Here is a 15,518-nt window from a genome sequence, read left to right as displayed (position 1 = left end):
ATGATATAGATCCGGTTATTCAAAAAAACAATTACTTATATATTTTTCTTTTGGGGTGTGCATAAGGGTGAAAATAATTAGTTGCAGCCAGCTACAGGGAAGCAATACTGCAGGTTCCGTTCAGTTTGTGACGTGTTCATCCCACTTATCTTAAACCAACAGAACGTTAACCTTAAAGCATGGCCTAACGTGGTTGGTTGTTCGGTTGCTTTAAGATTAGGGCGATGGACTCGTGTCACGAATTGAACGGAGACTGCGTGTCGCTTCTATGCAGCTGGTTGTTGGTATGGTATCCCCCAATAAGCCCCTAATCATTCCCCGCACGGATCACACCACATATGTTTGGGCACTTCCTGTTCCTGGGGTCCTCGCCCACGTAGGCTAACAACGCAAGCATTGTACCGAAAACCCCAGGCATCAGATGCTCCAATCTTTGCTGCCCATACATAGGCCGCCTCTAGAGAGCAAAAAAGAGAAGTGCAAACAAAGATCCTCAAAAGGACAGGCAGCCAAATGCCCCACCACAGCGTAGCCCCTCCTCACTGACTCACCTGCAAAAACCACTTGCAAACCACACAAACCGAAACCGCCAGCTCCCCTGCCTCCATTTTTAGCAACTTTTCCCTTCAATCTCCCGTCGCAGTCACCCTTCTTGCACCCCCGCGCAGCTTCCGACACCTCCGACCTTCTCTGGCGGCGCCCCGCCGTTGGACGCTCATGGAGAAGAGCCCGGGCGCCGCGCCGACATCATCGCCCGAGGAGGAGGTGGCGGCGGATGGCCGCGGGCACGTTGAGGACGCGACGGGGCAGAAGGAGCAGGCGACGCCGGTGGTGCTCAAGAAGGGGCCGTGGACGGCAGCGGAGGATGCCATGCTCATGGACCACGTCCGGCACCACGGCGAGGGGAACTGGAACGCAGTGCAGAGGGTGACCGGCCTGCTGCGCTGCGGCAAGAGCTGCCGCCTGCGCTGGACCAACCACCTCCGCCCCAACCTCAAGAAGGGCTCCTTCTCCCCCGACGAGGAGCTCCTCATCGCCCAGCTCCACGCGCAGCTCGGCAACAAGTGGGCGCGCATGGCCGCGCATGTAAGCACTATAGTACTTCTATACCCCTCGGCTTGAATCATTTATTTATGGCGAGTGCCGGCGGCGGCTCGTTGATGTCACTGATGTTACGTACTTGCCACTCCGTTCCTGTGCTGGTCTGGTGGTTGATGGTGCGCGTCCGCAGCTGCCGGGGAGGACGGACAACGAGATCAAGAACTACTGGAACACGAGGACCAAGCGCCGCCAGCGCGCCGGCCTGCCTGTGCACCCGCCGCCAGAGGTGCAGCTCCAGCTCGCCCTCGCCAGGCGCTGCCGCTACGACGACTTCTCGCCGCTGCCGTCCCCGCAGGAGCTGTCCGGTGTCCAGGCGCTGGTGGGCGCCGCCGCCTCGGCCGGGTACGCCAGCTCCCGCCCGGCGCCCCTCGACCTGGCTCGGCAGCTCACCCAGACGACGAACCAGCAGACGGAGACTGTGCAGTTCCTCTCGCCGCCACCCTTCTCGGCGCCGTCGTCCCCGTGGGCGAGGCCGTTCGCCCGGAACGCGCAGTACTTCCAGCTCGCGCACTCGTCGTCGCCCGTGTCCCCGACGACGCCGGACCTGTCCCTCGGCTACGGCGCGCGCAGCGCCGGCGCCGACCAGAGCAGGCTCCCGCCGCTCTCGCCGTCCCCTTGCCCCAGAGTGGTGGAGCTCCCTTCAAACCAATACGCCCAACCGACGCCGCCGGCCTCGGCCGCCGCCACCGCACTTGGAGGTGGTGGCGCAGCGCTGCCGGATCATCAGAACGCGGCGAGCCTCGAGAAGATGCTGCGCGAGCTGCATGACGTCATCAAGGTCGACCCGCCGGCGCTGGTCCCGGCCAGCGGCGGCGCTGCCCTGGAGTGGCATGGTGGCGGAGGTGAGTAGTGCATGCCGTGTGTGAAGCATTTTCTCTCGCATCTTCCCTTTATTTTTGGATGCACGCGGGAGTAGGGAGTTCGATTTGTTGCTTTGCGGGGGGAAGAGAACAAATATGCTCATGATTACTGTGTGAACTGGCAGATTAGCGTGAACCTTTTCGTTCGTGGTTCCAAAATCTCCATTTGTTTTCACTTGCTACGTGCCACCGCCCACCGGCTTCTTCAAAAGCTAAACAATTTCTGATCTTTATCGCGGTGTCACCATCTAGTTTTAATCGGCGTTTCACTTACTTGCCAGCGGTAGTAGGAATAAATGTGCTCAGCTTGGTGAAAGTAAGATTTGGACAGAATCCGAAACATGCATGGACAGCACAGTGTTTGGAGTCTCTTTTGTTTTTTTTGTCTTTCTTTTTGATAGTTTTAAGGTTAGAGAAGCTTCTGCACTGCAGGTACTGTCTGTGGAGAGGGCATTCTTTTTGTCCTTGCAACGAGACAGTGACAGACTACCTTTGATCTTGATCCATGATTACTTTAGCTTATCCTGTCCAGTGCTTTAACAACTTTCCCCCCTTCTTTTCTATCATCTACCTAATCAAACGTAATATGATTCCAATTCATACTTCCTTTTTCGCAATCGTATGGTTGCTCGTTAGCTTGCATAACAACACGTCACATTTGCTGTTATATTATTCCGCACAATGCAAGTTTAACATAATCAGGATAATCATACAGAGTTATATTTCTTTTTTCTGGAGATCAACTAGAGAGGTTCTCGTTCTTTTTTTTAAAAAAGAGAGAGAGAGAATAGAGAGCTTCTCGTGATCAGTGAAAAGAATATAATTAAACCAGGACCAATGATTTATAAAAGCTACCGATTTTAAATTTTTACCATGTGCGTGCTACCGCGCGAATGAATATATATATGAACTTTCATGAAGCAATTCCATCTTTCAGAATTTGTGAGCGGCCTGCAGGCCCTGCAGCAGCATCGGGTTGACGACATGGATACTCTGTTCGGCCTGCTGCACCCGCCGCTCCGCCGCGCGCCGGAGACGGTGGCGGCGGCAGCTGCAGGCTCCACCCACTCCGGCTCGACCTCGCAGCACAGCAGCGACGACCAGAAGCCCACCGACGTCGTCGGCCTCGGCCTGGACCTGGACCTCCAGGTCGCCGGCAGCACCGTCTCGTCGGACCAGGAGGACTGGGGCCTCGACGCCGTCTGTCAGTGGAGCAGCGTGTCCAGGATCTGCTGATCGCGTGCACGGACTGCAGGGATCGGCGTAGCGATGCCGAATCGTCGGTCAAGACATCGTGCATGCATCCGGTGATTCTGAGAACTGGAAGAGAGAGAGAATGCCTTTTTTTTTGAACGTTTAAATTTCTTGCTGCTGTCAGATGCCAAGCAGCATGGGCAAACGGATTTGTTTCCCGTTCAATGTTCATGACGACTATGGTTGGTTAGTTACCGAGTCGGCTGCGCAACCCAACGGAATTTGCGTCAGCGTCTCTGGCATGTCCCTTTCTTCTTCTTTTTTCGCGACCGTACACTGACTGACACACGTTTTCATTCAAAGACACAGTAGAGTTTAAAAGATAATTCTAGGATTACCGTAAAAGAGAGTAGAGTTTAAAAGGTACAAGGACGCGCAAGTAATTTTAGGATTATCATAGCGTTCCTAGAGAGAGAGAGAAATATATACAAAGACACCAACAGCTGGAATATTGACATCATCAATCAATGGTAGTAGATTTTACAGAAAGATCCCCTCTAGATGTTCTCTGGATTTTTTTGGGAGGTAGAAAGGCATCCATCTATCACACTGCTGTTTTCACTCACAAGACATCTGTGCTAAGCTGTGTGATCATCCATGTGCTCGTGTGAGGACAATGAGTCAGATTGGAAGCTGTGGCTGCATGCCTTCGGGCTTCCCCTCCACCTCCAGCTAGAGCAATATTCTGAACTGAAGAATGCTAAACTTAGACCCTATTTAGCACAGCTTATTTTCAGTTTCTTCACAAATTTAAGCCGAAGTTCTGCCAAACAGACAGCTTCTGCACCAGCTTATCAGTTCAGCTACTTTTTAAAATGAACTAAAAGCAGCCAACAAGCAGAAGCTGTTTTTTACCAGCTTATAGGATAAGCTGTTTTTTCAACAAGCAGCAGCTGTGCCAAACAGAACCTTAATTTTGACATCAAGTTGGATCACATACAAGGAAATTGCTACAGATACGTATATCTTACAGTACTAGATTGTCTGCACGATGCCCAACGAAATCACGGTCGTCCAACACTCCTTTGCCACTTCGAAACACACTGGTCTCGTACGTGCACGCGCGCAGATTAAAACTGGTTTAACTAAAGAAACAGCTGGACAGATTCAAGAAGCGCGAGAAAGCAAGCAACTGCACCATTCATTCAAAACCATCGCAAATCGCGGGCGCGGCGGTCGTCACAGATCCGTCGTGAAATCGGTCGACTACGCCACGCCCATGCCAATGGTGTTCTTCCGTCGTTGTCTCCGGCCGGCCTCTACAGGATGCGCAAATGGATCGAGGAGCACGGAGCAGTCCGATTGCATGAACAGGGTTCTTCGATCGTGTATACATCCGATGATCCACGCGAACTACGTGTTGCCCACTCTTTGCTCCTTGCTTTGTGCCACAAGTTGCTCCCCCGGCCGAGCGGGTTGTTCCTCTTGTTGTGACTGCTCCTTTTGCTCCTCTAGCTAGCTACCCCCGGCATGATCTCGCTTTAATTTGGGTAGAAGAAGCTTGGAACAGTTTTTTTTTCCCTCTCAAAGATTGGAGAAAAAGATCGGGGCACGCCTTGGTTTGCGCTCTATATATCCCTTTTTCTATTTCATTGTATTTAGGTATGTGTCCGTGCTGGACTTAGCATTACAACTTGCATGTTCGACACTTGCTTCTCATCTTGATCTTGGTGCTTGCAGTACTCAACTTCATATAGTTGTATAATTATTGGTGTACTAAAGAACCTTGATGACTAAGAGGAGTTGAATAGGCTTCAGCTTTGGCAGTAGACCTCGTCTCTTTTCCTTTTCCCTTTGTAGTTAGGTTGTTTTATCCTTTGTAATCTTCTTTTCTGTCTGCTTCTAACTCTGTTATTTTAAAGTTTTAATAAAATTTTCAGTAGGGGCTTGCCCCTCCTGTCTTATCAAAAAAAAAGAGGAGTTGAATTAAGCTTTCTAACAATCTACTCTAAACTATAGCCTCTAGTTCTCACATATCAAACAATATGCTATATATATATATATATATATATATATATATATATATATATAGTATATGTATTAGGAGCCCTAAGCTCTATCTAACTTAAGGGAGCCCCGACCACACTCACTGATCGGTCGACGACGTAATCGCCCATTTGGTCCATACCCAATCCACCAGAACCCACTGAACATCCCAAATCCCCCAACCCTAACTAATCCGCCGTCATCCCTCCCGGATCGCCAGCAGCCCTCATCCCTTCCACAGTTCCACGGCTCCGCTGCCGCCGTCGGCTTATCCCTCCTCCTCCTCCTCCTCCTCCCCCTCCCGCCCGCAGTTCCAGGTGCTCCACCCCTCCACCCCATCAGACCCGATCTGTCGTTTCCTGGCTCCCTTAGGTCCCCTCTTCACCACCACACCGCCGCATGCTCCCCAGATCCGCCGCTCTATCGGTGCATCAGGTCTTGCCGCCAGTTCCAATGGAGGGAATAAATGGGCAAAGGCGGCCAACGGGGAAGCTGCGATGACGGTGGTGGCTGTGGAGTCAGATGAGCCTAGGACAGAATCATCGTTGGAGCGGGGAACAATCATCTACAACCTCCTCGTCACGCTCCCCTTTCCCTCCGGCCTGATCTCGCGCCTCCGTCGTGCATTCCTCCTCTACCGCTTCACCAACGACCTAGTCTCTAGATCCTCCCTCCACATGCTCCAACTCCTGGTTTTGCTCCACGTATCTGCCTCCCAAAACGCTACCGCCCACAATGATGTTCATGTTATGCGCACGGATATTAAAGAACAGAAACAGAGGTAACTTGTTTGATCCTTAATTATGAATTAGAAAGATTCAGGTTGTGTGCACACTATAAACAATTAAATCATTTCTATATTTCAAGAGGCTGATTTTGTGCTAAACGTCACAAAATTAAGGCAAGATCTGTTCATTACTTAGCATGAACTTTTTTTTGGCCACAAGTAATAAGGTTGTTCATTGAGTTATACTCCTCACTTGGGTGGCGCTACCTCGTCTGCCATTCCCATCTGGTGGCGCTGTGAGTGCCACCGTTTTGTTACACATACAATTCTAACTAAATATGCATAAAGCTGCGCGCCAGCACCTCATATTTTATTCTCATCGTTTCTACTTCGTTAATTCATTGACCCATGTCTCTGTCTTGGTATATTCTGGAGACAAATCCCCACGTCCAGAGTTACAAGAAGATCAAGCTTGGCTGTGGCTGCTGCTGTGTTGCCTCCTCTTGTTGGACCGAAGAGAGGGAGGGGAGAAGCAGCTGGCGTGCAGACTTCTACTCAGGTGGAAGTACCGGCTAGGATGACAAGATCTCGCTCAATAGATATATGCATTATCATTTCAAGTCTATATTGAGTGATAGGGCACTTCCTAATTTTTGCTAAAAATTGTTTGTCGTGCATGTATCCACATTCAGATAAGTGAAATAATGGTACTTCATTTGGTATTGCAGGTGGTCTTTTATTCTCTATGGGGCTTCTAGGATACATCTTCTCCAGAAGCACCATAAGTCTTGTCTTGGGCATTACACCAGTGCTAGCCACTCTGCTACTTGGCACTTTCAGTCTGAAGTTCTGGAGGAGCGGCAGATCCAGCTTCCTGCTTATCTTGGCTCAGGCAGGTAGAATGAATTTTAAGCAACTAGTTATATGGGACCTGGAAGTCTTTTTATGTCTTCTAGTGTAATTCACTATGCACTTATTTCTATCTCAAGAATTGCTGCTATGATTAGACAGCGGTTAGTGACACTTGTTTTTTCCCCACTATTGCTTTTTTAGAGGTGATGCTGATGTGCAAGCATCTTCACCTTGAGTTCTGCCTTGCCAGAATGAATCAAGTTTATTTTCCCATCCTGCTCCATTTGAGGTAGCCCAATCGTTTGTCCTCACATCAACTTTCACCTGCCTTAAGCCTTTAGGTTCATTTGTCTTATATATACCATGGTAAACCACACCATGAATATGCCATAAATAAGTAACAAGAGTGTATAGCAACTCAGCACACACAGGAAGTCAGGATCCTTCACGTACACCTTTCATGTTCTTGCAACCTTGATTCTACATGCTTCAGGTAGTCTAGAATATCAGATTGTTGTATACATTTAACACCTTCTGTACCATCAAATTCAGAAATGCACTCAAGAAAAGGCTTTTCAAAACTCTTAGAATGTATTCTAAGAGCAGTGCACATATTCAGAAGCTAATTATGTAATTTCTTATATGTTGCTTTGAGGCAAATTGAACAGGATTTGTTTGGCTTCCAAATGGTTTGTTGGTCCTAAAATAGTCAGAATCACATGACATCTGTGCTATAGGTAATCTGATCTTCTAACTCAAGTTTGCATTCAGTTTAGACTTTAGGTTATGTTAGTCATAACAAACTTGAAAAGACATATTAACAAGGAAAGATCATATTAACAGTTCATGTTACATTTGCAGATATGGACCTCGGTGGTTTTCTCCACATTAGGAAAGCTGGAAGAGCCTTTTTGAACTCAGTTTTTTTGCTAACAGTGGTGTTATGGTGAAACAGAGTTTTGTATGTATGTACCAACAGCTAAAATGTAAACACAACATTATCATAGTTGAGTACAAGAATAATTATCTCTTATATCTTATTGCAAAATCTGAAACAGTTCTCCTGTAGATGGTTAGCTTGCATTTTACGCTACAATTACCTCAGATCACTTGTATCTTACACCAATTTACGAAATTTGTTGATGCGTTTTATGACAACCTCATGCGCTGAGAGATACATTCGGTCTACATTCGTTATTATGAAACAGATGGACGATTTACGTTAAAATTTATACTCATTTACGTTGTTTTGGTTCACGATTTACGCTGAAATCCATTCGAGCCAGAACCCGCGCTCAATCGGCCGCACGCAATTTTCACGCCGTAATTCAGGCCTCATTTGCTGTTACGAAACAGGTATACGATTTACGCTAAATTATGTACTCATTTACGCTGTTTTAGCTCACGTTTTACGCTAAAATCTATTTGAGCCAAAACCCGCGCACGATCGGACGCACGCGATTATTACGCCGTAATTTCGGGACCCATTTACGGTTACGAAACAAATATACGATTTACGCTAAATTTCGTACTCATTTACGCTATTTTGGTTCATGTTTTACGCTAAAATCTGCCCGAGTCAGAACCCGATCACGATGGGACGCGCGAGATTTTTACGCCGTAATTTTCGGGCCGCATTCGCCGTTTCAAAACAGATCTACGATTTACGCTAAAATTCGTAATCATTTACACTCTTTTTGTTCACGTTTTACGCTAAAATCTGTCCAAGTCAGAATCCGTGCCCGATGGGACGCACGCTGGTACAGAACGTGGCTATACCTGGCTGGGGCTTCCTGGTACTAATGGAAGCCCAGGGCTTCCATTACCATCGCCCTATATATATATATGCAACTAAGGTACCCGGAATCCTAGATATCCAAAATCTGATGGATATCATACATATTGTATTCGTTTCCGAAATCCGAACCAAATATTCGTATTAGTATCTGTTATTCGATAAAACGCTCGAATTTACGAAAATTGCATCCGAACCTATATTCGCCTTCTTTGAATCTGGATTTGGACGTATATTTTCTGAACCACTTTACATCCCTAATCCCACGCACATGTGGGCCTCTAAGATGCCATCTCCCGGAATGGTCTCCATCGTCTTCACTATCAAGCTTCTGCCAAATCATTGCAGGCCTCGTCCCCTCTGATATATGGTGGCGGCTATACCACAAACGTGGTTATTATGGTCTCGCAGCACTATAAGCTCATCCACAACATGAAATAGATTGACTTCTGACGACCAAAAAAGTCATAAGTAACCAAAAGTTGTTGGAAGTTACTTAACTTCCGACGGTTACATGATATGGAAAGAAGTGGGATGGTAGTTACTTAACTTCTGATGTCTTGACGTGATCGGAATTTGTTCCGATCAGACACTAGCTACATGTATGAACTTCCAACGATTATGCTTAGCCGTTGGAAGTTACTTAACTGTCGAAGGTTACATGCTATGGAAAGAAGTGGGATGGTAGTTACTTAACTTCTGATGTCTTGACGTGATCGGAATTTGTTCCGATCAAACACTAGCTACATGTATGAACTTTCAACGGTTATGGTCAGACATTGGAAGTTACTTTTTCTAGCACTAAAAAGTGTTGTTTATTTTTGTTTTATCCACGGACCACAATTCAAAAAACATGCCATACATGCACATCACATTTACAATCACATCATACACCTCCATAGCTCACATAAATTTTAAATCCTCACTCGCATACATCAACTTTACCACATATGTGTCAAACATTACAAGTGAACATGTTCAAACAACTTCAAACAATCACAAAGTATGAAAATAATTTGTTCAATGACTACAAGTGAATTTCATCAAGATACGACATTCACACAACCGGAGAAGACTCATTAGGATGGTTTGAGTTTTGCCCGCTACTTCCAAGTGTGTTATAGAGAAAACCTTGGCTGTGTGAGCTTGATCCGTCGTCTTAAAGTTGAGGTGGTCGTAAATTGACGGATGAGTTTCATAAAGTTGCATATACAAGTGTTAGATGTTAAGGTGCATATGCAGACATGTTTAACTTATGTTGAAATAGTTTTCGTGAGGTAGATGCCTTGGTGCCACCGACGGCGATGGTGACATCTCCATCGATAGAAGAATATTCAACCTCACACTTTGCTACATGTTCAGGTTGTGCTCTGCAGACCTTGTATATGAAAGTGTAAAACACTGTTTTAAACTTATCGTGGTCTCAAAAACCGGGAGACAATAGATTTGTATTCGGTGGGGGATGCAAGCGCAAACTCACTCCGAATGGTGGATCATGGGGATCCAAGCAAGGAACTGAGACACTAGGGTTATCCTAGTTCAGGATTTTGTCCTAGTCCAGTGTAGTGTTGATCGTAGTATTGCTTGAGGCGTGTTACAGTAGGTGTGCTTGTGTAGAAAGAAGATTGCCCTGCCCGTGTAGGTATATACCCAATATGGGGTATCGACTCGTCCTTTTTCGATGTATGGGTCACTATAGAGACTCCGGTGCTGAAGTCTCCGCCACTGGAGTTGACCGGCCCCACGAGTCGGTGAGGGTATATCTGTGGGGGCACGTGGGGTGTTCCATTGTGTTTGCCAAAGACCTTTTGGTACTGTATGCACGGTTCAGATGTGGTTTGGTGATGTTGCGTCTTGTCAAGGTCATCGTGAGCCACGTTCTTCCTTGCGGATCTGCTCAGTGGGGATTTAGTCGGTCGCTCCACCTTGTAGACTTGCTCGGTGGGGACTTAGTTGTTCGCCCCACCTCGCAGACTTGCTTTGCTTGACGGGGACTTGGTCGGTAAATGAGCCGGAGAGAGATTTATGAGCCTCGCCTCGGGTACCCTATTCCTGAGTACCCGACAAAACTATAGGCTACAATGTTCATAGAGTGAAGGTTAAAATAAGATAGTAAGTGAGATATAAAGATTGCTGGCTACAACCGTAGACTATATTTTATTAGTAGCTTTTATAAAGGTACAAAACACTATTATGATATTATAGACGTAAATTTTAAAATAGATATTGTATGTTTGGATCCATGGGACTAAATTTCAGTTTCGTCACATCATATATTTGAATACTAGTTAGAAATATTAAACATAGTCTAATTATAAAACTAATTTTATAGGCAAAGTCTAAATGGTAAGACGAGTCTATTAAGCCTCATTAGCCTATAATTCGCTCATCTGATGCTACAGTCACTACCGGAATCGCGTTGTAAAGGCTATTTTACACTCGCCAAAGACTTGCCGAGTGTAATACTCGGCAAATAATACTCGGCAAATATTTTATCGGCAAAGGGTTCTTTGCCGTTTACTTTTTTCGGACACTCGACAAAGACTTTGCCGAGTGTCAAAAAGCATTCGGCAAAGAAAAACACTCGGTAAATTAAGAAAATCGAAAAAAATAAAAAAATCTGAAAAATATTTTTTTAATTATAGGAACAACTCTCCAACCCTACCATAATACCTTATCTATCGCTCTATCATTTTTCACTATTATTTTGAATCAAATTTACATGTTTTGTGAATGGTAAGATTCGAACTCGCAACCTCTCTCTTGCGCACAACCTTCTATACCACTACACTACTATACCAATTACATTTATATTACGTTTTCATTCCTCATGTACTATAAAAACTGAGAGTAATATGATTATTTAAGGCACTAAATAAATTTATTTGAAAATGTGTCCAACTATAAAGTTGCATAAATTTTCGAAATCTACACATTCTATTTTAATAGTTTCTACATCCGAGGCCGTTTACAAAATTTGATTTTTAAATTTTAAAACTTCACACGAATTTTTCAATGATAAGATGATTTCAAATCAAAAAGTTATCAATTACAAAGTTTCATTACATTTAAAGACCTACAACTTTTATTTTGGTGGTTTTTCAAACGAGGTAGTTTGAAAAAAATCAAATTTCAAAATTAAAACATAGTTTTTGCATGATAAGATGATTTCAAACCAAAACATTATCAACAACAAAATTTCATAACTCTTCAATACCTACAACTTTCATGTTGGTGGTTTTTTCTTTCGAGGTCGTTTTAAAAATTCAAATTTAATTTTTTTTAAATTCAGACGTAGTTTTCGTTGACAATATGACTTCAAATGAAAAAGTTGTCAACTACAAACTTCTATAACTTCTCAAGATCTACAAAGTTTATTTTGGCTGTTTGGTCATTTATTCATCTCACATGATGGTTCTAACAATATGCACAAATTCTATACATATCTCTCATAGTTTCATAAACTACGAGAGAGATATAGGTTTTATGAACAAATTTATTTTTAGTTTGTCATATGAATAAATGTTCAAAATATAAAATATACATCATGATGAGTTATACAAATTTGTAGTTGAAAACCTTTTCATTTGAATTAATTTATTGCTTTAAAATATGATTTTTAAATTGTCTTTGCCTAGTGTTGGAAAAAAGCACTCGGCAAAGAGCTTCTTTACCGAGTGTCACACTCGGTAAAGAAGCTCTTTGTCGAGTGTAAAAAAAACACTCGACAAAGAAACTCTTTGCCGAGTGTCAAAAATAAAACACTCCCAAAGAGCTTTTTCGCCGAGTGTTTTATTTTACCGAGAGTTTTTTGCGTGGCACTCGGCAAATAGCTTTTTTGCCGAGTGCCAAAAAAACACTCGACAAAGTATTTGGTACTCGGCAAAGAGAGAAATTCCGGTAGTGAGTAAACATTTGTTAGTCATAGATTAGTTAGACTTAATAAATTCATTTTTCCATTTAGTTTTTTATTTATATAATTAGTTTTGCCATTAGACTATATTTAATAATTATAATCCACGTTTAAAAATCCCAAAAATATCTTCATCGATAAAAGTAGCCTTTAGGTACTATGACAACGTGACGTGTGTCAGTGTCGCCGCCAGCCCCATTGCAAGTCTAGCGCACAGCACCCACGTTAACGTTAGACTGTCCGCACGAGTTGCTCCGCTAGCTCCCTCTCCCCCCTTGCATGCCGGCTGCAGGAGATCTCCCACGCGCGCATCACAACGCCGCGCCGCGCACAACGTGACCGGCCGTGACGTGCGCACAGCGCCCCACGGTCGGCAGGCGCCAAACTGGATGATATCCGATCAGAGAGAGCCCAGCAGGCCATTGGGTGGCCGCGCAGCTAGCTGCCGCACCCCACCCACTACTAGGAGCCTATCCCGTAGCTGGTTGGACGAGTAGCAGCCCTTGGCTAGTAGCCTCGTATTGCAAGCCCTACATGCCGTGACACGTTACACGTACGTTGAGTAGGTGTAGGTCATGCATGGGTCGCGTCCCGTCTCACGTTCCAGTCCGGGTTGGCTGGCTCCGGACCGCCGTTTTCTTCGTTAAGATTGCTTGGTGCCATCGAGGTGCGCGCGCTACCCGGCCCGAGCAATTAATTGTACGTAGATAAACCCAAGAAAAAAAGATTACAGTAGGCCCTCAGCCATCTACTCAAAGGAGCATTAACCACACGGCGCGCTGGTCGTGAGTTCCTGGATTAGGGCATGTACAAGCTTTAGTTCTCTTTGATCCGTTTTCAAGTACCATACACAACTAAGCCACTAGATCATAAATACAGTTAAAATATAGGATATATTGTTTTTCTTCTAGATTATATAAGTTGGATTATAGTGAAATAGTAGAAAGTTAAAACATTACTTTAGAGACACAAATAAGCTAGTATTTGAGTATCTTATTTAAGCTTATCACTAGTACAAATAAGCTCAAAGCCTGCGGCACGTTCAACTTTTCACTGGCGGTTTCCGTTATCAAACGTCAGTGAAAGAAACAGGTGGGCCCGGCTTTAAAAACCGCCAGTGGAAACCTATTTCCACTGGCGGTTATCTTAACACAACCGCCAGTGGAAATAGGATGTTTCCACTGGCGGTTGTGTAACATAAACCGCCAGTGAAAATTGATTTCCACTGGCGGTTATCTTAACTTAACCGCCAGTGGAAACATCCTATTTCCACTGGCGGTTTTTAAAGACAACCGCCAGTGAAGTGTCAGTTATAAATACCCCTCTTCCCCCGACAGTGAACTGTATGCTCGCAGCCAACTTCCATTGGAGGCGATTTTGGAGGTCCAGAATTCACAAAATACATGGGGAGAGGTTTTGATCTTCATTTTTTGGAAGAAGATTGCTAAGAAAGGTTGGTTTATGTTGCTAATGTCAATTTTTATTCATTTTTGTTCAATTTTAGCCACATTTTGGATCTAGGGTTTCACCATTGGAGAGAGAGTGTATCCTCTCTCAATTTTAGCCACATTTTAGCCACATTTTTGCTCTATTCGCTCAAATAAAGTTGTTTAATATGGTTAGATTTTGTCTATCCTCTCTCCTTTTTCATGTTTAGTTCTCAAATCAGTTTATCCATGACATATTAAGTTGTTTAATGAATGGTTCATGTGTTGTGTGGAGAGAGAAGAAGATAGGTTTGGTAATTAAGATTGTTTTTATTAGTTGCTATGAAAGTTGGTTTAATTATGTTTTAATTGCCAATTATTGTTCATCTTTGCTCAATTTTGGAACTAGGCCTTCACCATGTGTTAGAGAGAAGAGTATGGCTAGGAAAGTTTAGTTTTATGTTCCTCTTGCCAATTTTTGTTCATTTTCCTTAAATTTAGCCACATTTTGGATATAGGGTTTCACCCCTTTATCCCTCCCGACAAGAACTATAGCTCGCAGCCTAACTTTCATTAGAGGGCTAGATTTCACAAAATACAAGGGGGGGAGGGGTTTATCTTTATTTTTTGGAAGAAGGTTGCTAAGAAAGGTTGGTTCTTGTGTGTTTATGTTACTTTTTTACAGGTGGTGATGGAGAGGACATCCTGGATGTATAACTTATCAAGGCTAGATCCATCATACATATCCGAGGTCCATAGGTTTATTGATGTCGCTACGAACCATGCTTGGAGAACAAAGACAAAACACATATATTGTCCATGCATGGACTGCAAAAATGCTGCTGTATTTAATGACACAGAACAAATTATATCTCATCTGGTATGCCGAGGATTTATGAAGGATTACACAATTTGGACAAAGCATGGAGAGGGTAGCTCTTCGCCTTATACGACTGGAAACCCTGAGAACATCGACGACAGATTTCAGTTCGTTCACGAGACACACCAACCTCTTCCACAGAGCGAACATGTAGTGCAAAATGTTACTGATCATGGTTACGCTGGAGGAAATGAACATGATAGACCTCATGTTCTGCCAAGTGTTATGGATGAGGAAGATGCAGAGTTGCTAGAGGCAATGTTGCGTCGTCATACAGATCAATCGATGTTCTTAATGAAAGGTATGGAGTCCCTGAAGAAGGCAGCAGAAGAGCCTTTGTACGACGAGTCTAAGGGTTGTACCAAAGAGTTCACGACGCTCCGGTCTGTGCTAAAGCTGTTGATGTTAAAAGCTAAATATGGTGTGTCGGATGCTGGCTTCGATGCGTTCTTGAGTATTATCGCAGACATGCTTCCAAAGGAGAACAATGTGCCTGCTAACACGTACTATGCAAAGAAACTAATCAGTCCGCTCACTATGGGTGTGGAGAAGATCCACGCGTGTAGAAATCACTGTATCCTTTATCGAGGTGATGATTATAAAGACTTGGAGAGCTGCCCAAAGTGCGGTGCAAGTAGGTACAAGACGAATAAAGACTATCGAGAGGACGAAGAGTGTGTTGCATCCGTGTCTAAAGGGAAGAAGCGAAAGAAAGCCCAAAAA

The 15,518-nt window shown here is 44.4% G+C and overlaps 2 protein-coding genes across 5 annotated transcripts; both read left to right on the top strand.

The window, feature by feature from the left end:
• Positions 1–286: 286 nt before the first annotated feature.
• LOC100274206 (uncharacterized) lies at positions 287–3,457 on the top strand. 2 transcript variants are annotated; one of them, XM_008683317.4, is made up of 3 exons: positions 287–1,086; positions 1,232–1,943; positions 2,899–3,457. In XM_008683317.4, the coding sequence occupies exons 1-3, from the start codon at positions 718–720 to the stop codon at positions 3,195–3,197; spliced, it is 1,380 nt and encodes a 459-aa protein (XP_008681539.1). In that variant the 5' UTR covers positions 287–717; the 3' UTR covers positions 3,198–3,457. The 2 variants fall into 2 exon arrangements, with proteins under 2 accessions (XP_008681539.1, NP_001142050.1); NM_001148578.1 differs by lacking the exon at positions 2,899–3,457 and having other exon boundaries at positions 543–1,086; positions 1,232–2,116.
• Positions 3,458–6,251: 2,794 nt separating this feature from the next.
• LOC103626079 (uncharacterized) lies at positions 6,252–7,938 on the top strand. 3 transcript variants are annotated; one of them, XR_002261894.2, is made up of 5 exons: positions 6,294–6,487; positions 6,657–6,824; positions 6,982–7,069; positions 7,436–7,517; positions 7,642–7,938. XR_002261894.2 is itself a non-coding variant. In XM_020537624.3 (3 exons), the coding sequence occupies exons 1-3, from the start codon at positions 6,267–6,269 to the stop codon at positions 7,071–7,073; spliced, it is 477 nt and encodes a 158-aa protein (XP_020393213.2). In that variant the 5' UTR covers positions 6,252–6,266; the 3' UTR covers positions 7,074–7,280. The 3 variants fall into 3 exon arrangements, 2 of the variants coding, with proteins under 2 accessions (XP_020393213.2, XP_020393212.1); XM_020537624.3 differs by lacking the exons at positions 7,436–7,517; positions 7,642–7,938 and having other exon boundaries at positions 6,252–6,487; positions 6,657–6,820; positions 6,982–7,280; XM_020537623.2 differs by lacking the exons at positions 7,436–7,517; positions 7,642–7,938 and having other exon boundaries at positions 6,982–7,280.
• The last annotated feature ends 7,580 nt before the right edge of the window (positions 7,939–15,518 follow it).

Source organism: Zea mays, chromosome 5, assembly GCF_902167145.1.
Source record: "Zea mays cultivar B73 chromosome 5, Zm-B73-REFERENCE-NAM-5.0, whole genome shotgun sequence".
NCBI lineage: Eukaryota > Viridiplantae > Streptophyta > Magnoliopsida > Poales > Poaceae > Zea > Zea mays.
The sequence above is the reverse complement of the archived record's forward strand: the minus strand, read 5'-3'. Positions and strand labels throughout refer to the sequence as shown.

Bases quoted from the DNA above. Each gene is read 5' to 3' on its own strand.
- LOC100274206 (XM_008683317.4), top strand. From the start codon at position 718: ATGGAGAAGAGCCCGGGCGCCGCGCCGACATCATCGCCCGAGGAGGAG. The intron at 1,087-1,231 runs GTAAGCACTATA...GCGCGTCCGCAG, and splicing joins GGGCGCGCATGGCCGCGCAT to CTGCCGGGGAGGACGGACAA. The intron at 1,944-2,898 runs GTGAGTAGTGCA...TCCATCTTTCAG, and splicing joins GGAGTGGCATGGTGGCGGAG to AATTTGTGAGCGGCCTGCAG.
- LOC103626079 (XM_020537624.3), top strand. From the start codon at position 6,267: ATGCATAAAGCTGCGCGCCAGCACCTCATATTTTATTCTCATCGTTTC. The intron at 6,488-6,656 runs GTGGAAGTACCG...TTGGTATTGCAG, and splicing joins GCGTGCAGACTTCTACTCAG to GTGGTCTTTTATTCTCTATG. The intron at 6,821-6,981 runs GCAGGTAGAATG...TTGCTTTTTTAG, and splicing joins TCCTGCTTATCTTGGCTCAG to AGGTGATGCTGATGTGCAAG.